Source organism: Rhincodon typus, chromosome 22, assembly GCF_021869965.1.
Source record: "Rhincodon typus isolate 14 chromosome 22, sRhiTyp1.1, whole genome shotgun sequence".
Taxonomy (NCBI): Eukaryota; Metazoa; Chordata; class Chondrichthyes; order Orectolobiformes; family Rhincodontidae; genus Rhincodon; species Rhincodon typus.
Genome location: NC_063353.1, coordinates 30,841,868 through 30,863,471, shown reverse-complemented (window position 1 = coordinate 30,863,471; position 21,604 = coordinate 30,841,868). Strand labels below are relative to the sequence as shown.

General features: G+C 40.8%; 1 protein-coding gene across 1 annotated transcript in view; it reads left to right on the top strand.

The window, feature by feature from the left end:
* Positions 1-21,604, top strand: part of sbf1 (SET binding factor 1) — a 178,119-nt gene that overhangs the window by 121,616 nt on the left and 34,899 nt on the right. Inside the window, exons 10-26 of the mRNA XM_048609970.1 lie at positions 1,170-1,247; positions 3,743-3,856; positions 4,481-4,609; positions 5,999-6,097; positions 8,976-9,180; positions 9,346-9,458; positions 9,922-10,071; positions 10,776-10,844; positions 11,480-11,638; positions 12,678-12,937; positions 13,474-13,646; positions 14,552-14,625; positions 14,911-15,106; positions 15,819-15,946; positions 17,103-17,278; positions 18,721-18,857; positions 19,590-19,794. Coding sequence (XP_048465927.1) covers positions 1,170-1,247; positions 3,743-3,856; positions 4,481-4,609; positions 5,999-6,097; positions 8,976-9,180; positions 9,346-9,458; positions 9,922-10,071; positions 10,776-10,844; positions 11,480-11,638; positions 12,678-12,937; positions 13,474-13,646; positions 14,552-14,625; positions 14,911-15,106; positions 15,819-15,946; positions 17,103-17,278; positions 18,721-18,857; positions 19,590-19,794 — 2,465 coding nt within the window. The remainder of the gene's footprint in view (positions 1-1,169; positions 1,248-3,742; positions 3,857-4,480; positions 4,610-5,998; positions 6,098-8,975; positions 9,181-9,345; positions 9,459-9,921; positions 10,072-10,775; positions 10,845-11,479; positions 11,639-12,677; positions 12,938-13,473; positions 13,647-14,551; positions 14,626-14,910; positions 15,107-15,818; positions 15,947-17,102; positions 17,279-18,720; positions 18,858-19,589; positions 19,795-21,604) is intronic.

The following is a 21,604-nucleotide window of genomic DNA, read 5'->3' as shown; positions in this document are numbered from 1 at the left end:
ACTCGGCCTGTACTCGCTCCGCCACGGGACTCGGCCTGTACTCGCTCTGCCGCTGGACTAAATGTAGGGCATTTTGCTGGCTTTAACCACATAGTATTGAGGTCATCACTGCTTTTCTTTATTTTTCTCATTTTTGGTTTGAATCTGAGTTGAAGTTGAGAACTGAACTTTGAACAGCTTTAAAAAAGAGAGAACAAACAAACTGAAGTTTGCATATGGGAACTGGCTTGGAAAGATAATTGCAGGTTAATTAGGGTTCTAAGAACACTGCAGACGTTTCAGCATTAGGATGTACTATACTCGATGGTTGGATATTGCATTGGTCAATCATGGGTAGGCTGGTGACAGCCAGTCAACCACAGAGAATGTTGAAAAAAGAAAGAGAAGCCATAGATTGAACTGGTTTTTAATTCTGTTCTTTTGGGCAGAACCCTGTGTGCTTGGACGATGCTGGACTGAGAATTTGTTCAAGTTTTACTCTCTCCAGTTTTATATTCAATTAAAGAAGTTTTGAATGTTCTGAGAAAAGAATCCTAGTTATTAAGGAACACATGAATATTTCTTGGAGCAGCTGAAAGCTGTTTTCATTGACCAATGACTTTGGAATTCAAGGAAGATAATATCCTGTGTGTCTGTACTAGAACGCCTCTTTCAAGGATTGATAAAGACCTATACTTATTGTTGAAATGAATGTTGAACTGGCAAATTACAACTTTTATCTTCTTTTTAATTTGTCTTTTAACTGTGTGTGCCTGTGTGTGTGTATCAGGGATTCTGAACCAAAGGTTGGATTTAAATCGTAGATCACTAGATTACCTTGTTGTTCAGTTTTACTCTGCTAAAGTTACAGTATTAATAAATTGTTCATTTCTGTTTAAGTTAAAAACTTGGTGTCTGATGTCTGTTATTCTTAAAATCTGATTTGGAACAGTTGGGCAATTTTGAGGGTCATTGAATATTTTAACTTCACTGTTTTGTGAATCCAGTGATAAAGAAGCTAATTTTTAGTTTGGTTTACTGTCCCTCTGTCAAACTATGTTAGCAACAGCTCCCACAATGGACAGTGGATCTTTATAATGGAAAAGGTTAGGAAAATGTGTGACATGTAATATTTCTAATAATGTTTTACATATGTTTCAGAATTCTTATTTTCTATGATTTTCTCTCAGGTTTTGGACCCAGAGTTGGAATATGCAGATTATGCATTTCCACCTTCCTCTACATCAGCCCCTTCAATGAAATACCAGGTATAATAATAGATGAGAATTCAGAATTAAGAAATAACATGGTATCTTTTTAGTTGTTTGTAGATTTTGATAACACATTATTGATAAACCATGACTTTGTTACTCTGTTTACACAGTCAATAACCCATAATTTGCTGCAAAAGCAGTGCATCCTGGATTCCATTGTAGTGAAAACTCCTTATCCTGAATAAACAGCAGTCCTGTTCAGTTAAACAACAACCTTTGCTCTCCTTTTTGGACAGTGACTCTATCCACAATTACACTGAGTGACTAACCTAATTCATCAAGTAAATAAGCAGGAGCTCTGTCCAGTTACATTGGTAACCCTTAACTTGAATTAACCAGAACCTTGTACAACCATGAATGAGCTCTTACGCTGCTGACTAAATATTGCCCTACAATGGCTGATCCTGCTGTCTGAATTAATTGTATTGATAAATTATGTTGAACTGCAAAATCTAAGAAGACTTAATTTGAGTCATTAGTTTAAGATTGTCAACTTTCTGCATCTTACAGCCCTTTGTACTAAGACCTGAGAAGTTAACCTTTCTTATATGAACATTTGAAATTGGAGCAGAAGTAGACCATTTGGCCCCCCTAAACCTGCTTTGCTATTCGATAAGATCATGGCTGATCTGTTTGTTTCAAATTCTACATTCCCACCTTCTCCAGTTGAGCATGTCATATTTCAACAATGATCTGCCTGAAAAACTACCCAGGACACACTGCTAATTTGAAATTTATGCTGGTTTATTTACTTATTAGCCAGTAGAAAAGGTGATTGTTGGTTTACTGTTATCAAAGCCCTTAAACATTATAAATTTCCCTGCATTTCAATAGGTAAGGTTAAGATTAGACCCAGCAAAGCATCCCAATATCTTTCTTTCCACATAAGAAAAACCTCTCATGCCTGGTATTATCCTTGTGTGTATCTCAAAAGTACCAGAAGTGTACATAATATTCTAATTGGGGTCCACAATGATAAGTGTTTCTGCTCCTATTTGTAAAAGCTAGGACCCCAATGCTTTTATTTATGCCTTTATCAACAATTTTTCGAAACTTTAAAGATTTGCTTAACTGATGTCTTAAATTTGTTTTTCTCTTTTTAAAGCTTTGCCATTTACAAATAGCATCTTGTGTAAATTGCATTTAATATAGTCCTATGTCCCAACTTGCTTCACAGGAAAAATGGCCAAAAAAAAATTAAGTCACATGAGATGTTTATTAGATGGCAAAAATCTCTTGGGAGGTAGGCCTGAAGGAGTTTTTTAAAGAAAAAGTGCGAGATGGTGAGATGGACACAGTTGAGAGAGAATTCCAGAGATTATAGCCCAGGTCGCACCACACAAGACTGTGATTAGTGGAACAATGAAAATTGTACATTTACCAGAAGTCGTGTTAAAGGGGTACAAAAATTTCAGAAGTGGGAGGCGGGGGTGGCGTTGAAGAGTTTGCATCAACAAGGGATGGAAGCCACAAGTACCTTAATCAAAAGGATGAGAATTTTAAAATCAAAATGTCACCAGGTTGAGAACCATTATAGGTCAAGACAGATGGTGGGAAAACAGTGGACGTTTTTTTTTTCATTCATTTACGGGATGTGGACGTCCCTGTCTGATAATATTATTGCCATCCTATTTACCCAATAATTAAGAGACAAGGACATTGCTGTGGGTCCGGAAGATTGGGAGAGGACATCAGATTTCTTTGAGTAAATCAGATGGGTTTTTATGATAATGAACAGTGGTTACGTGGTTAGGCCCATTTTTAAAAATTTCTCCCCTTCTCCCACTTTCCCCTTTTCATTCTCACTCTTCACCCTCCCTCTTCCACCCTTGCCCTTTCTCTTTCCCCTTCCATCACCCTCCCTCTTCTCCTACCCCTTCCATTGCCCTCCCTCTTCCGCCCCTCTACCGTTGCCCACACTCTGCCATCGCCCACCCGCTTCTTCCCATTTCCGTCAATCTCCCATTCTGAAAGATTTTCATTGCTTGAAGTTTTCCTTCTCTCATACCTGGGTCTGTTGCCGATTACTTGATTATAGTGATTAGTCAGCTGTATTATTGCAGTTCATGCCAACCCAGATAATAAAAGCAAACTAGATGTACCTTGGTCTGTCCTTGTCTAGAAATTCCTAAGTTTCCCTCAGTATAGAACATAATTTCATAACTTGAACCAAATCTCAACTCTGGCTGTGAAGCACTTTGAGATTCCTAGTTATCCTGAAAATTACTATATAAATGCAAGCTATTTTTCTTCCTCTCTTGAGTTTACTTGATCTTCTATGGCAGAGGGATTTCCATTCTCCATGCATGGTCCTTTCTCAATGCACCGCATTTGTTCGAATGTTAGTTAGCTCTTGCCTGATGTTAGCAATATTATAATCTTTTAAGGTCTGTCGCTATAATTTTAACTGTAATAAAGCTGTAAAGATCTCTTGCATGAAATTAGTTCTCTGTAGTTAATATTCCAGCTAACTTTGTGTGCTTTGCCAGGATAAGGAGATCCGTGCTGTCTTTCTGCGCTTGTTTGCACAGCTGTTTCAGGGTTATCGGTGGTGTCTGCAAATTATCCGCATCCATCCGGAGCCAGTCATTCGTTTTCACAAGGTATGATGGGTACATACAGAGGCTAGAGAGTAGTATATGGTGGAAAGGTATGGAACGTACAGATACGATTCATCTCAGTGTCTTGCACCTGCAAGCAGGAGTAGTAATAGTGCAAGTATACAGCCTACACACTCAGCAGACAAGGATGATTGCACAGTAAGGAAGTGTACTGGTTAGAATGCTTAACAGTACCCAGAGCACAATGGCAAGGAGCACTTGGACAATAGAGTGAGCTTACCAAAAGATATGATTGCATAGTACAGGATGCATACAGGAACGGGCACTCCGACTGGCAGTGCCGAGAGTATACCAGCATGGGGGAAATCATGTGGCCCAAGTAGTGGACCATCAAGGCTGTCCATACACTTAAGGAAACATACTGCTGTGGTATTTGCACAGTACAGGAAGTGTGCTGGTTGCAGCAACTGCGCGCTACCAGGCACGTACTTCTGAGTCCAGTTGAATGGCAAGTCACTGGTCGTGAAGGCTGTAATGATGATTATTTTGGAATACTACATTTTTCAAAGATTATCAATGATGACATTATTCGAAAGTGACCTTTTAGGCACTGCTAATGTTTAATGAGGTTGCTTGTGACTCATGAATTGTTTTCTGCTGGCACAGGTAGCCTTTTTGGCCCAACGCGGTTTACAAGATGATGAATTTCTGACGAAAGTTCTTGATGGAATGGCTTTTGCACGGTTTGTATCAGAAAGAGGCTCACCATATCGACCATGTGACTTGTTTGATGAGGTAGGATCATACGAAATAGTAGTAGCAATAAGTAATTTGCCCCCGCCCACCTCAGCCTGCTCTGTTATTCATGGCTTTTCTGATTGTTGTCTGACCTCTCTTCCTGCCTGCCCCGTCTAAATCTTGACTTTTATGAGGATCTAAAACCTGTCTGTAAGTCTTCACTGTTCTCTGGGCTAGCAAATTACAATGGTTTACAATGCTGAGAGAAGAAATTCCTTCTCATCTCCATCTCATATGCAACACGCAATATCTTCAAACTGTCCTAGTTCTAGATTCCCCTACATATCTTAAATTGGTGAGTGATCACTGGGCTTATCTAATTCAGGATCTGTGATTCTCAGAATTATAAAGATTGTGAATGTGGAATGTAAAGCAGGGTTATTGAAACCTAGAGGACCACAGGTTGCTGGAAGGTCTGGATTTCAATAATATTTTCCATTCTCTACACTTCTGTACTCGAAACTAAGTGCAGATTATTGGTTGAACTGCACCTTGGCCTCAACCACTGACTTCAAGAATAGATGACTAAGTTATGGGAAGATGACCCAAATGAACCCTTCCTTTGGAAGGTAACCAGGCCCGACTCTGAATCAGGTGTGTGGAAAGGTGATGCAGCTTGGCCTTTTCCTTGGAATATATGATCATGACCCTGCCTGAGGCCCCATTAGAGTGAGAGAGTAATCCTGTTCGGCCTCACTGTCAGTATGTGAAAGGGTGGTTCTGTCTAATCTCCCATTGAAGCATGACATGAAAAAACTGCCTTAGGGTCACCCATGTCAACATATGAGAATTCCTTTTTTTTATTCTTTCATGGCGTGTTAGCCTTGCTGACAAGACTAGTATTTGTGCCCATCCCTAACTGACCTTCAACTGTATGGCTTATTAAGGCACTACAGAGGACAGTTATGAATTAATCACACTGTTGAGAGTCATGAGTCATGCGTATGCCAGACTGGGTAAGAACAGTGGATTTCCTTGTCTAAAAGACTTCTGTGAACTGAGGAGTTTGTACAATAATTGACAATGGTTTTATGTTCACCATTAGACCAGCTTTTAATTCCAGATTTATTAATTTCATTTAAATTCCACCAGCTGCCGTGATGGAATTTGAACCTGTATTCCACAGGATTAATCTGGGCTTCTGATATACTAGAACAGTAACATTACTGCTATGCCACTATGACAAGAAATGAGGCAATGGAGACAATGTATGAGAGGAGATTATGGAACTCCCTGATGGTCCGTGAAAAGGCAACTTGGGTCAGATATAACCTCTTGCGTCAGTTGTGCATCTTTGTAATTATAGTGCTGTGCTTGCATAATATATGATTAGATCCTGATTGATTAATGGTCATCATGGGGCATGCTTTCTGTTTCTGTTTACAGTTGGTAGCAAATGAAATTGAGAGAGTACGATTGGAGGAGGGAAGTCCACAGAAAGTTCTGAAACATGTGAAAGAAATATCCGAACAGCTTCACCGGAATGTATGTCCCTAATTTAAATGAATAGCTTTGATAAGAGCAGTGCACTCACAGGGCAATACTCTCAAGGGCATGTTGATGGAAATTTGATGATTTCAGCATTTGCTAGATGTAGATTTTGTAAGTTAAAATTGGGATTAAATTTTTTTTTGGTACTGGGGGAGTTGACTTCATCCTTTTAGCCATGTTGCACCACGTTGAGGTAGCTTGCTAGATGTCAAGCAGTGCTATTCCAAAATTGTCACAAAAGTTAGAGATTTTAAAGAAGGACAGAAAATTCCTGAAACTTACCTGTCTTTTGACTGTGGTTGACAGAAAGATAGGACCAGGTTTCTGTACTCAACAATGACTACTTATCACAAATAAATAGGTTCTAACTGCAGATAAACAATTATGAACCATCGACATTGAACTCTACGAGTTAAAACTAACTCTCATTTATAAACTGACCCTTTCACACACACAGAGCAAAAAACACAGGTGGTGGGAAAGACTAGAAAGGCAGTTCATTAGTCCCTATCTCACAAGATGGTCCTTTTTGCTTGTTAAGACATGCTGTTCCTTTGTTCTCCTTCAGTTACTGGCATGCAGAAGGTCTAGGCTGGCTGGTTCACACTTATAAAGACTCTGTCTTACTGGTCAAGAGCCACAGATTACAGCAGCTGCTGAGGGAAACAAACAAACTGGCTTTCTTCAGCCTTCAGATAGTTTTTACTGCAGCAAAGAGCAAAACCTCCTGGCTTTGTGGAGATCTAATGGCTTCTCCCTATCTTACACATATCCATAGGCTGTGCAGCGACACAGGAGCCAATCACAAAGTTGTTAGCAGGCAGAAGGCCCTTGTCTCTGATAACTGGTCACTATTCCATAGACAAATCAGCTGCTTGTTGTCAGCCAAAGCTCTCTTCGTATACTCTCCTTGGCTCTAGCTCATCTGTGAACTTTCATTAGTTGCTTGAACAGCAGTGGAAACAGCACTTAGAATGAGAGCCAGGTTACTTGCTTTTCAAAAGTATAGTAATCTTTCAACAAGTAAGAATGGTTCAATAGCACTACTGCTGGCTGAGTGCTGAAGTATATGACTGCTTGTCTGGGTCACCAGTTGGTTGAGGGGTCTAACAAGGGGAAAAACATGTCCTCCATAATCCACTAATAACAGATGCATCTGTCCATGACAACAGTAGTAGGAATGACCATGCAGTCACCATGGACACCATGTCCGGTCTTCACATTGAGGATACTCTCCATTATGTTTGTGCTACTGCCATTGTGTTAACTGGGGCAGACTTGAACAGACCTAGCAATTCAACTAGGTAACCATGAGGTGCTGTGAGTTATCAACCATACAATTGTATTGAACCACAATTGTGACTTGGCATATCACCCAGTGTACCACGAAATCGAGCCTGGCTCAATGAAGAATGCGCGAAGGTCACTCAGTTCAAAGTCTCATTTGCAGCCTCAAACCTCTGTCCCAGCATATTACTGCAGAAGTTCCTTCGGTTAGTGGCCTGGGCCCAGCCACCTTCAGCTGTTACCTCAATGACCTGGCCTCTGTTCTAAGATCAGAAATGGGGCCATTCCCTAATGTTTGCATGTTGTGTCATGGTTCGCTGGGGTAGTGTGCTGGTAATCAAGCTCCAGTATTCCAGGAGTCATCACAAATGCGAAAATTTAACTTAAACCACAAAATTACCCAGTTCTACATTGTTCATGTTAAAAGAGTATGGATGCCAGTTTTCTTTCCATTGCAATTAATAAATGATTTCTGGTTAATCACACATTATTTTTAAGTAATGGTAAAAGTAGACAAGTTGAATTGCTAATCTGTAACTCTATGACTTAAACTCTGCCCCTTTCTTAAAATTCCAATGCCCTATAAACAGATACAGAGACAACACAAGGAAACTAGTCAGAAGCACAGTTCTGTTACCATTCTGCATAGCAGATGTAACAAGTTATTTTTTTCAGGCCTTTTGGATTCCTTCCAAATCTTTGCTGATGATATGAGGTTTTGGTTGCACTAATTTTATGCCCACCTTTTGCTTTCAACAGGGTCGGGTGGCACGGTGGCTCAGTGGTTAGCATTGCTGCCTCACAGCACCGGGGACCTAGGTTCAATTCTACCCTCTGGCAACTGTCTGTGTGGTGTTTGCACATTCTCCCTGTGTCTACATGGGTTTCCTCTGGGTGCTCCGGTTTCCTCCCACAGTCCAAAGATGTGCAGGCTAGGTGGAATGGCCATGCTAAATTGCCCGTAGTGCCCAGACATGGGGAAATGCAGGGGTAGGGGAATGAGTGAGGGCGGGATGCTCTTCGGAGGAGTGGTGTGGACTTGTTGGGCCAAATGGCCTGTTTCCACACTGTAGGGATTCTAATGATTCTATGAATTTTGATTTTTAAAAAAAATCATTCTTTTTAGATTTCAGTCCACAGTCAAAAATACAGGAAAATAAAAAGTCACGGTGTTTACAGCCATGAGACTGTTTATCTGTTGATGCAGGAAGAGCTTGACAGTTTCATTTGAAGAATTTTGAATTTCTAAATCAGGATGTCCAAGATTTTCATGAGAGGAACCGCAGTTTTTTTGGTGGAGTTTGTAACTGAGTGTTGGCTGCTGATGTGAGTTGGGATGAGGAGAGATAATCCAGGGCAGAGGATTGAATAGTGCCTGAAGACGCAAGTGAGGCGCAGTGGTGACTTGCTCTTTGAAACCTCCTTTCTTATGTCCACTTCTTACACAACCTCTCCTCCCTGGCACACACCCCCCCCCCCCCCCCCAAAAAAAAAAAATTCCATAAGTGATGGCAAGAGTAATAACTGTAAATGGCTCCAATTAAGATATCCTTAGGTAATCATTTCAATTCTGTCCTTCTAACAGGAGAACCCTTATCCTGCAGTTGCTATGCACAAAATACAGAAACCAAAAGAGGGCTCCCATTTACGGGTGCAACAGAGTGCCTTCCCTCACCTGGATGAGGGAACAGTGCAGTGGATCATCGACCAGGCCACTGCCAAATTGAAGAATGCCCCACCTGCAGTTAAAGCTGAGATGAAATGCATGGTGCCAATGGGACCTCCAAGTGGTGAGTTTACCATGATGGTCATCTCTTTGCTGGAAAGATGGAGTTTGTTATGTGTTTGTTATTTAAGCACAAGGAGCACAATTTTGGTATATGCTAAAGATGGGGTGAATATTGATAGTAGCTCATTTGACTGAAAATTCTTTAAATAATCTTTCTTTTTTAAAGCTACGACGATTGATCAAAATGGTATCATTCTTGCCAACAGTGCTCGAAGGTTAGAGGTTGTCAGGAATTGCATAACCTACATATTTGAAAACAAAATGTTAGAAGCCAAAAAGGTAAACTTGTTATTTAATTGTGTATTAGCTTGTTGAATAACTGTATTGAGAGCTCTAATGATTCTTAGTTGCTAATGGAAGTGGCACTGACGGATAGCACTGCCATTCATTTGCACAGACTGTGAAAGAGCTGATGAGATCATTGGGATGATTACATGCTGAAGTAGCACAAGGTGTTCTGTAAGATATGTGCTGAAGTATGTTAAAGAGACAGAGGAAGTTTTATTCTGTATCTAACCCATGTAGCACCTGTCTAGGGAACGTTTCATGTGAGAGTCCAGAGACGGCTTAACAGCGTATTCCTGTTGTTTTGATTGTGGAAAATGAGATGATCTGAGGAAAGTTCATTCCTCAAAACCTTGGTGAGGCAACTTTGCCTTTACAGCTAAGAAAAGTTGCTTAACGTGCAGGTTTAATCGCAAATATTTTTCAGAATATTTACAAATCTGTTGTCCCCGCATAGTTGCTTCCTGCTGTGTTAAGAGCCCTGAAAGGGCGTGCTGCTCGCCAATGCCTCACTGAGGAGCTGAATTCACATGTTCTGCAAAATCGAGCTGTCCTTGACCACCAACAGTTCGATTATGTTGTCCGGATGATGAACTGTGCTCTGCAGGTATGCTATTCAAACTTGTTCACAAGAATGCAAAAAATATGCAGCTAGTTTCAGCTTTTCCAGCTGATCATGGATTTTTGTCACTTCACTAGGTTTTGCCTTTCTGCTCCTTGTTAGACACTGGTCATTCCCCTAAAAACCCCTTCACATGAAGTCTACTTTAAGTCCCGAAAGTTACCAATTCAAGGGATGAGGGACTTTGGAATACCTTGCCTCAGAGAGCTATGGGACAGAGCCCTTGTGTATATTTAAGGCTGAGATAGGTTCTGATCACTAGTGGAATCAAGGGTTACGGGGTGAAGAACAGGAAAGTGAATTTGAGAAATGTTGATCAGCCTTGATCCTATTAAATGGTAGAGCAGACTTAAGGGGCTAAATGGCCCATTCCTGTTCCTATTGCTTGCTGTCTTACGGTCCTGTTAATGTTTGCTTATAGCACTTATTAAAGTTGCATTTGAAAATCATCATCGGATCAAATTCCGCAGCTCAACAGTCAATATGTTATCTTTCCCTCTCACTTTGTCACCTTCTGTGCCTCCCATCCCCCTATAGCACTACTCCATTGCAAACCCTGGCTGATCTGATTCCCTGTGTAGTAGGGAGCAGAAATGTCAGACATACTGAGAGGTGTTGGTGCGGAGGTGGGTAAGATGGGGGTCGTGTGTCAAAAATATAGTGACTGAAATTACTTTTTATTGTTACAGGATTGTATGCCATTGGATGAGCATTTAGTTGCTGCAGCTCTACTTCCACTAGTTACTGCCTTCTGCAGAGTAAGTGCATTCTAAAGAGTACACGACAGCACGTGGTCATCTTTAACATAAGCACAAGATAGCTGAAGAGACCTGTACAAACATACAGAACCGATAGTTCAGGGAGGCTCACCCACAACTGCAGCTCAGAAACACAAAAGTTTCAGAAATATCTAGCAGGTTTGGCAGTTGTGGACAGAGAAACAGTTAATGGTTCAGGTGCTGGCCTTTCATTTGAAGGGCATTGAATTGAAACAATTAACACAGGGCAATACACAGACACCGATGCAGATGGCCAGACGTGCTCATCCATACACATGGCAATACACACCATGCAAATACACGCAAGCAAAAGTAGCACTGGCAAACCACGTGCATACAAGGCAATGTAGGGACACTGATGCACACTTTCAGGGTAGCAGACTCGCATGCAAATGCCAGATGGGGCAAAAATCGGTTATGATTTGCTGACGTGGTCATTTGCAGTTCTGTTTATATTTCTAGAAATAAAGTATGGTGCAGTTTATTTATTCTGTTCAAGGTGTAAATTCACTTTGTTTCTTGGTAGTAATTGTAGATTTGAGGATGTGTGTTTATATTAACGCACGCATGGGAATTAGACATTATCTTTAAACAGATAACCTCAATGTTTGCAGAAGTTGGGATCTGGTGTCACACAGTTTGCTTACAGCTGTGTACAAGAACATTTGGTGTGGACCAACCTCCAATTCTGGGAGGCCATGTTTTACAGCGATGTACAGAACCATATCCGAGCATTATATTTGGAAGTCGATGGTGACCATCCTTTGGAATCAGTAAGTAATGGACTGGTCTGGCCTTAGTGCATGACAGAGAATCACTTGTTAACATTTCCCCTTTACTCAGCACCTGACCCTATATTCTGAATGTTGCCTAAACAGGCTTTTGACAAAGTTTGCATTATCTCCTTGATTCTTGGCTCTGTCCTTCTTCAAAAAGGTCATCTTTATTTAGTTTTAATCATTGGCTATCAACATACTGGGGATTACCATCGACCAGCAACTGAACTAGACTAACCAAATAAATACTATGGCTACAAGAGCCAGTCTGAGGCTAGGAATTCTGTAGTACGTAACTCACCACCTGATTCCCCAAGGCCTGTCCACCATATACAAAGGCACAAGTCTGGTGTTGCATGGTTAAATGCGTTTGCAATAACGCCCAAGAAGATTGACCTAATCCAGGGCAAAGCAGCCTGCTTGATTGGCACCAAATCCGCAAACGTTCACTCCCTCCACTGTCAAAATTCAGTACATGCTCTATTGCAATCTATAAAATGCTTTGTAGAAATTCACCAAGGCGTTTTAGACAGCATCTTCAAAATCTATGGTCATAATAATCTACAAGAACAGGGCTAGTAGTTACATGAAAGTACCACCAGTTGCAAGTTCCCTTTGAAAGCACTTACCATCCTGACTTGGAAATATATTGTCATTATTTTACTGATAGATCAGAATCCTGAAATTCTCTCTCAAACAGGACTGTGGATGCACCTACACTGAATGGTCTGCATTGATTCATGAAGGTATCTTGCTATCACCTTTCCAAGGGGAATTAGGGAAGAATAGTAAATGCTGGCCATGCCAGCGAAACCCACATCCCATCAATGACTAAAATAAAAACTAAACAACTGACTTCAAGTTCCGGTTCAACACACTGAAGAGAGCAGTCATTCTAAATGAACTATAGACCCAATAGGAAGGATGTTAACAACAGGAAGGAGCTGCGTACTTGCTTAACTGTGTGGTATGTCATGTCTTGTAAGGTTTCACAGATTGGCCAAAATGTTTGCAGCATCATTGTTTTGTTTTAAAGGGTTATGACCATGTCAAAAAGCAACAGAGCTCAGCATTGGAAGTGGCGGCGGAACAATTACGTGTGTGGCCAACTCGCAGCAAAGAGAAGCAACAAGAACTGATTGATAAAGAGGAGAGCATAGTATACAGTCAGGCCATTCATTATGGAAATCGTCTTACTTACCTGCTCTTGCCACTTGATACGAGCAAGAATCGCTTGCTCCGCAGTACAGCTGTTGGAGACTTGGAGAGTGTGAGCAACAGCTTTGTAACAAACAGGTCAGGACTAAAATCACTCACTTCTTCATTGTTTCTTAATAGTCACTCGAAGACAGCGAAACCCCAATCTGCGGTCATTGGCACACTCAAACCTGGTGAAATTCTACAGCTAGAGGTCAATTCCAGACAGTGAAGCACCAGTCTGTGCTAACGGTCACTCTCGGACATCGATTCCCAGCCTGTGTTACTGGTCACTGAAGGCGGAAGACCATTGGTCTTTACCAGGCGTCACGGGGATAGCGAATCCCAAGCCTGTTTTACTGGTCAATCAGTGAAATTCCAGCATCCATTTGTAGTTACTTGCAGGCTAAGTTTTCCAGCCAAAGAAGATAAAGTTTGAAAATTAATATCAAAAACAAGTATAAAGTTCTGTTGAAACACTTGTTAAAAGGCTGAATTAATCTGCAATACTACAGATTTTCCAAGTGGTCTATAACCTTTGTGAGTTATATTAGCTTGTATTTAGTGATGTAATTTCTGATCATACTATTGTGGAACTCCATGCTCTGCCTTGATTGACTTTATCCACTTTACAGTATTGCAGGCAGTGTGGCAGAAAGCTATGATACTGAAAGTGGGTTTGAGGATGCAGAGACGTCTGATGTGGCAAATTCAGTGGTTCGATTCATCAACAGATTTGTGGATAAAGTTTGTACGGAGAGCGGTGTCAGTAATGATCACTTAAAAGCACTGCATGCCAATTTACCAGGTGAACTGAGATTTTCTAGCTTTAGATATTCACCCATCTCTGTGTGAAAAGTGTTGAGGGTCATAAATGCTTTGCTGTTGTGCCACTAAAGCTTTCACTGGCCCTGTTTGACAGTAAAGTGCATCCATCCAATGCTTATGGATCAGTGTGAAGGGGAATTTATTCTGAAATTAACGAGTACTGTATTACCCTTGGCAGGGCTTAATATGCTTGTGTTGATGGATTTGTGCAGTACAGACACTATCGTCTGAAAGGGCCGTAGAGAGAGACAACTGGTGGTGGTTTAATTTGAGGGTTCCCACACTTCATGTGAGACCAGAGGTTGAGAAAGCGGTATCCTCATGATAATCTCAACCATTGCAGGAATTGACTCTACACGGTTGGCATCACTCTGCAAAACAAACCAGCTGTCCATATAAATTGGTTCTAGAATAGGAGTAAATGGGTTTTTGTTTTGCTTCTTTTGTGGAGTGAACTTGTGTCCTTTTCTTAAAATTACATCAACAGCCTTGTGTGAATTTGTTCAATGAATGACCACTACAGCGACCAAATTGCCAAAATAAAACATATGGTCTATCAAGCCAGGTTTCACTCTGGAATCTGATATATCCGGCATTATTAGCTGGGATCATAACATGTAAATGTAGGTCCAGCTCTCTCTAAATCTGATATCCATGCATCCTTGTTTCAGACTTACCAACTGGTGGGTTTTGAAGAAAGTTCACTGAACTCAATGTTAACTTCATCTCCACAGATGCTGCCAAGCCTGAGTTTGTCCAGCAATTTCTGATTTTGTTGTCAATGAGTGGAATTGGTCTCCATTTCTGCCATACTGTATGTGTTGCCTGGGTTTCATTCTTTATTTTGACCTCTGTTTCACAGTTTTTATGTTTCTCCTTCTGCAGACATTGTGCAGATGCACATTGAGACATTGGATGCTGTTCATCGAGAAAGCAAACGCCTGCCCCCTATTCAGAAGGTGAGTATGTTCACAATTCTCAGTGAGCTGTCTGACTGTCCAGACAATTATACCAGTTATACCAGGTTCTATATTTAGCAGAGTTTATATCCAATTGTTGCATCTATGCATCAGAATTGAGCAGAAGGTTGAATGTTTCTGTAGGTGTTGTGCCTCAAAATGATATGGAATTGATTATCAAGTCTCAATCTGACGGCTGTAGAAGCAATTTGTTTATATGCCTCAAATTGAGTTTCTTTGGTCATTAATAATTTCTTTTGTGCTCTCATTTGGTTCTGACTTAAGCCTAAACTTCTGCGGCCCACACTGCTGATTGGAGAGGAAATGGTAATGGAAGGATTGCGAGTGTGCTTGATGCCAGATGGACGAGAGGAATCAGTGAGTGGTTCTTTGGGAGGTCCTCCCATCCTCCCTGCAGAAGGTGCCATTTTCCTGACCACCTACCGCATTATCTTCAAAGGGGTACCCCTGGAAACACTAGGTAAGAAATTGGAAACAGGCCTGCCACAGCTCATCAATTATGAGACTTGGAGACGAGGCTGTAATTTAGAGGTTAGGGCAATTTATATGCAGGATGACAGATACCAAAGGAGTGAGTTACAGCAAAGGTCAGCCACATTTATATGTATAATAACAGATATTTAGGAGCGGGTTACAGGCCAAAATTTAATTCCGATTTAGGAGAGTTTACATTTTTAAAATTTGTTCATGAGATGTGGGAATCACTGGCAATGCAGCATTTATTGGTCATCTCTAATTGCCCAGAGGCTAAGTAAGATTCAGTCACGTTGCTGTGGATCTGGAGACATATGTGGGCCAAACCTGGTAACGACAACATATTTCCTTTCCTCAAGGACATTGGTGAAAGTTGGGTTTTACAGCAATTGAAAGTGATCTCCATTAGGCCAGCTTTTAATTCCAGATTTAATTAAATTCTAACTTCACTGTCTGCCTTGGTAGGATTTGATCCCGTATCCCTAGTACATTTAGCTTGAGTATTACTAGTAAAATGACGTTCCCATTGTCCCACCATCCCTTCTTTATATGTGGAATAAAGAATATCTGGGAGAAAGTTACAGGCTGGAATCTGATCGAAGACATTGGGTTAATGTAAACCATGCCTGTGTTTTGCTTTTTAGTGTAAGGAGGCCCTGGATTTTTGAAGTGTTTCATTTTTCTTTTCATGTTGTTAGCTGGGGAACAGACTGTGATTCGTTCATTCCCTGTTGCCTCTTTCACCAAAGAGAAGAAGATTAATCTGCCGTCACGCACTGGCCAAGATTTCCAGGATAAGCTCCAATTGCGTTCCTCCACTTTTCAGGTAAGACTACGGGACCATTGACCAATGCTCCTTGTGATCTCTTATTTACCTGATGCGTCTGCTTGACGGTCTGTATTCCATAGATTAGGAGGTCTGAGATGGGAGGCATGTGCGATCTTTCTCTAGTCTGTCTACTATACAGATCACAAACATGAATATAACTTAATATTGCTGATAATGCGCATTTTGTTAAAGCTTCTCATTTTTTAGTCAAGACTGTTAGCAAGAATACCAGTTTAAGAGGAAACCAATGTTTATATTGTATGAGAGAATGGTGCTGCCTGGTTGGTAGGTGGACTCTTGTAGAGGCGTTGCCTTGGAGAATACACCAGTTAATAGTGATTGACAACTAACTACGAAGCTTTGTTTAAATTTTAAACTAGGCAAATTGATTCGGGTCACGGTAGTACTCAAGTTCTCAACTACCAAATGACTATAAATTTAATTGTTTTACTCAATTCCTGAAAAAACTAGATATTTTCTCTATTAGACTTAAAGAAAAAAGATCCATCAGAATTATTTTTATAATGAACACAATTTTTAATTTGATGTGAAACAAAACTTAATTGCAAAAATAGAAAACTGATTTATTATGCTTAGTTTTAATAAAAAATTTAAATGATTTACTTTTAAAAACAGCCTGTATGTTTTATTTAGTAGAAAATTAAATGCATTTTTTGCATTTTGTTGACATCTTGATTTGCTTTCTTAGGTTAAGCAGTCTGTCTTCTCTTCATAATATACTTTCTCAAATCCATAATGATTCCCCATTTGTTTTGTTTTCCTAATTTTTTCTTATTTGTGCATCTGATTCTCTGCTAAACTCTGTTCTGTGGTTGTACCCCTTTCAGAGAGTAGTTTCTATCTGTTTACAGCTTGTGTTTAGAGTTGGTTGGGGCAGATGAGCCAACAACCTCCTCTCTTATTTTATAAAGGTAACTGTTTTGCAGAGATGCAATCAGGGTAAAAAATAATTTATCCACTTTCCAAATTAAATAGATTCCATCCCACCACTTCTCTTTTTACATGTTTCCAGTGTACTGAAAAATCATACAGTAAGTTGTATAATTTCTAGAGAGACATCTTTGCTGGGGCGTCCTATATCTTCAATGCATTTGTCATTTCAAGATCTGTTCCTTTTCATATCTTTTAACAGTTGATAAAGATTGCTTTTGATGAAGAGGTGGCATCTGAAATGGTGGAATTATTTCGAAAAAACATCCATAAGTTGAGGTACCCACAGTATGTACACAGCACCTTTGCGTTCAGTGTGGGTCAGTCACTCAAGCAAATCGTAGAACCGAAGCAGAAGGAGAAGAATCCATCGCTGAGGTGAGCTGGAGAGGGCATATGTAAATAATTATGAACCCAACTCTGCAGGAGTAGCTTTCAATAGCAGTGCTGTGCGCTTTGAATATGGTCTGCCACCAAATCATAACCAGCTCTTGTTTCACGTTATTAACATCTAAAGATTGAAGAACTCATCATTTACTCGGCATTCCCTGACTCTCTCAAACTCCTGCTAACCAGGTTCCTGCCTGTGGTGGCTTGTGAGGATGAATAGTACATAGCATGGATAGAGAAAAAACTTGCAGTTTCTATCCTGCAGCTAAGTACAGGTGTGTAATTCAACTCAAATTTGGAGTCCAGTAATTTAATGTATTTTTTTTTCCCCAAAACTTCCATGTTAGCAACACCCATCCAAAAAAAAAATGCCTCTGCCAGTACCACATCTGTAACATTCCCACCCACCCAAAAGTGTCTAAATCAGCTTCTCCTAATTAAACTCCTCCAAACCTCCGATGTCGTGCCTTTTATCTGCTTTCCCTGCCATCAGTCTCTTTCATCACCTCTTCCACATCCCCAACCTCAATAGGCCCCCTTCCACCATCGCCCCACAAAAAGCTGCTTCCCACTCCTTGTTCTCCTTCATGCCGTCATGTCTCCACCTACTTTTTGACCTCTTGCAAATGGCTTGTTCTTGTGCTCTGTAGTTCATCTGCTAAAACCTTTAGTGTCTTCAAACAACTATTCTTATGCTCTGAGATAGTAAGAACTGCCGAGGCTGGCGTCTGAGATAACACAGTGTGGAGCAGGAGGAACACAGTAGGCCAGGCAACGTCAGAGGAGCAAGAAAGAAGGGTCCTGACCTGAAAAGTCAGCTTTCCTGCTCCTCTGATGCTGCCTGGCCTTCTGTGTTCCTCCAGCTCCACACTGTGTATTCTTATGCTCTGATTTCCATTGCTGCTCAAGTTCAGTTCATTCAAAACTATGCCTTCTGCCCATTATCCCTGTGCTCACTGACCTATTTGATATTTGGTACTAAAAGGTTTTAATTTAAAATTCCTGTTCTTTGTTTATCCATGGGGAAATAAAATACACATTTAGATGGTTAAAGGCATCAAAATACACCTCTCAGTGCCATTACAGGAGCGGGTCCTGAATCCCATGATATTTGAGCCCAAGGGAAGGGGCTGAGCCTCTATGGTGCAGGGCACTAAAGGTGTGCTCTTGTCAGATGTGTACTGTGCGCTTTCCCATGCTTGGTATATTTTAAACTTAAGGTGGATTTCTTCTGGATTCTGAAGCAGTAATGTGCATAGCCCTGGGTCTAGCAATGTTGTGTTGCTACAGTGTGTGACGTCAGAGACTCTCGGGCATGCTTGAGATCTGTATCAGAACTTTGCAATTTATAGATTGTTTTCAGTTAATCGAATGCCAAACATCAGGAGAAATCCATCCCTTTTAAGTTAAAAGTTTTTCCTATTGTACAGAACCATGTCCAAGAATATCATGAAGAATGCAAAGAAAACAATTGGACGGCAGTATGTGACTAGAAAGAAATATACACCCCCGACCTGGGACCAGCGAGCCACACCTCCACATGCTGACAACCTGGACCAAATCTCTGGTATGTAGTCAGTCTGGACTGGATCCAGGTTTTGAGAAATGGGGCATAGTGTTTGGTGGAGAGTGAAGATGCTTCTCATCGCATGAGTTCTGCATTCTGTACTGTGCGATACTGAGAAGATGGTGAGGTGTTGGAGGGGCTGTTTGAGGATATATGGATCACTGAAGATATAGGCTGATAAAGCACTGTGCACTTTTTAGGAACAGTGTGCAATATTTTTCAGTAATCAGTGATGGGGATAGAGAAGTGGGAAAGGCTGCATGAGTATTTCACTGCCAAAGGGGCTTCACTGAGGTGTCCGTGGAGATGCATTAAGGGAGAAACTGCATTGTCAAGGGGAACAGTGCTGCAAGAGTGCTGCTTTGTTTGGAGGTGTGCAGTGCTAAGAGAGTATCATACTTTCAGATTTGCAGTAGACTCGAAGTACTGAACTATTGGAAAGTCTCTACTGCTGGAAGTTAGACGGTTGGAACAGTCTCTGTTGCTCGAGTGCCCTACTATTTGGAAGTTGCAATCGCCAGGTTGCTGCAGTGTCAGAGGAGGGGGCAATATGGAGAGAGTACTGCACTGACCCTCTGATGATGCTGCATTCTTTGTGTCAGCCCAGACCATGTAGCAGGCATCATGTACCCTACATGGTGGTGCTCCCAGTGCTCCATGTGTCTGTATCTGAAACCGCTCATCTGCTTCCTCACTGATTTCACACACTCCTGACACTGTTTCTGCTTGTAGTTTCAGAGGAGCTGGAGCAGAGTGCACTGACACTTTCCACCACCATTAGATCAGATAAATCTACCATGAGCCACATGGTAGAGCGAGCTTGTTGCCGTGACTACCAGCGCCTGGGCTTGGGCACATTGAGTAACAGTCTGACCAGATCGAAGAATGAGCCATTCCGAATAACCACAGTGAATCGCATGTATAGTGTTTGCAGGAGGTGAGTTTTCTTAAAATTTCAATTACGTTTGGACATTTTCAGGAATTATAATTTCGACAAATTAATTTCTAAATTGCCTGAAATGAATAATAGTTTGAGTGCAATGCAGAAATGTTTAATGGTTGCTTTTTAATGTTTCCTCACCTGATGTCACAATACTTCAAAACATTTCCTAGCATTAGAAATAAGATTGACATGCATTTGGTATGAAAATGCATTTGCTTTTGCCAGTCCTTTGTTGGCTCAAACCCTGTAACTGAGAAACATCCGTACAAGACTCAATTATTATGCTAATTTCTTTCAAATCCTATGATAGAAGGTGTCAGAACCAGGAACCTGTTCTACCTGGACCTTCAGCAACACCTCCTTATGATTTTAAAATGTTTGAAACTGCATTCATTTTTAAACAGCACTTAAGTTTCTGACATTTCTCCCTCTTTATTTTTGAGCATGTTTGAATAACAATAGTTAAATATTAGTGATTTCTCAATCTTTGGGCACCATTACTCCATTGTCTCTTTCAGTGCGACAACTATTTTGGTTTTTATCACGTTGTTAATCCTTTTGTACTTTGTTTTCAACTTTTTTTGTCACTCCATTTTTGCAGCTGTCATCAGGTTCTTAGCTCACTTCAGCCCATATTTATGGATTTCTCAGTCTTGTTATTTCCAGAACATTTTAAATTATTTTCACACTCCCTGATTTCAGGAATATATGACAACATAGTTGAGTCACACTGCTGAGATTTATTTAGAGATTTGAGAATAGTGTGTGTAGGGGATTCTGGGAGAATTGGGACACGGGAGGATGGCTTGTGGATTATTTAATTGCTTTGAATTTACTGATTTAGCGTATTTTTGTACAGTGCTCTAATGTGTCAAGACACGAGTGCCTCCAAATTATGGGACTTGATGGCATTGGTAGTGTTACTGCACGAGTAATCCAGAAACCGAAGATACCTGTGAGCAGTGGTGTGCCACAAGAATCTGTTCTAGGTCCACAGCTTTTCAATTTGGATGTGAATATAGAAGGCATGGTTAATAATTTTGGAGATGACACTGAATTAGGTCATGTAGTGGACAGTGGATAAGATTATTTCAGAGTACAGTAGGACCTTGATCAGATGGACCGATGGGCCAGGACATGGCAGATGGAATTTAATTTAGATAAATGTGAGGTTTAGCATGTTGGTAGCAAACCATGGCAGCACTTATACAGTTAATAGTAGAGTACTGTGAAGTGTTGCCAGGCAGAGACACCTGGAGGTGCAGATATATCGTTACGTGAAAGTGGAGGTAGACTGGGTGGTGAAGATGGCGTTTGCTAAAGGAGAATCCAAAGAGATTCTACAAGTATACTTAGGCCAAAAGAGTGACTAGGGAGAAAATAAGGCCCCTTAAAGATCAACAAGGCTGTCTATATGAAGAACGACAGGAGATGGGTGAGATCTTAAATGAATATTTCTCAATCATATTTACTGTGGAGAAAGACATGGAAGCTAGGAACTTGGGAAAATATGTAGTGACATCTTGAAAAAGAGTCCACGTTACGGAAGAGGTCTTAAAACACAAAGTTAGATAAGTCACTGTGACCAGATCAAGTGTATCCCAGGACATTATGGGAAGCTAGGGAAGAACTTGGAGGAACCCTATCAGAGATAGTTATATCATCAACAGCCACAGATGAGGTGCTGGAAGACTGGAAGATGGCAAATATTGTGCCATTATTTAAGAAGGGCTGCAAGGAAAAGCTAGGGAACTACAGACTGGTGAGCCCAATGTCAGTGGTGGATAAGTTGTTGGAAAGGTTC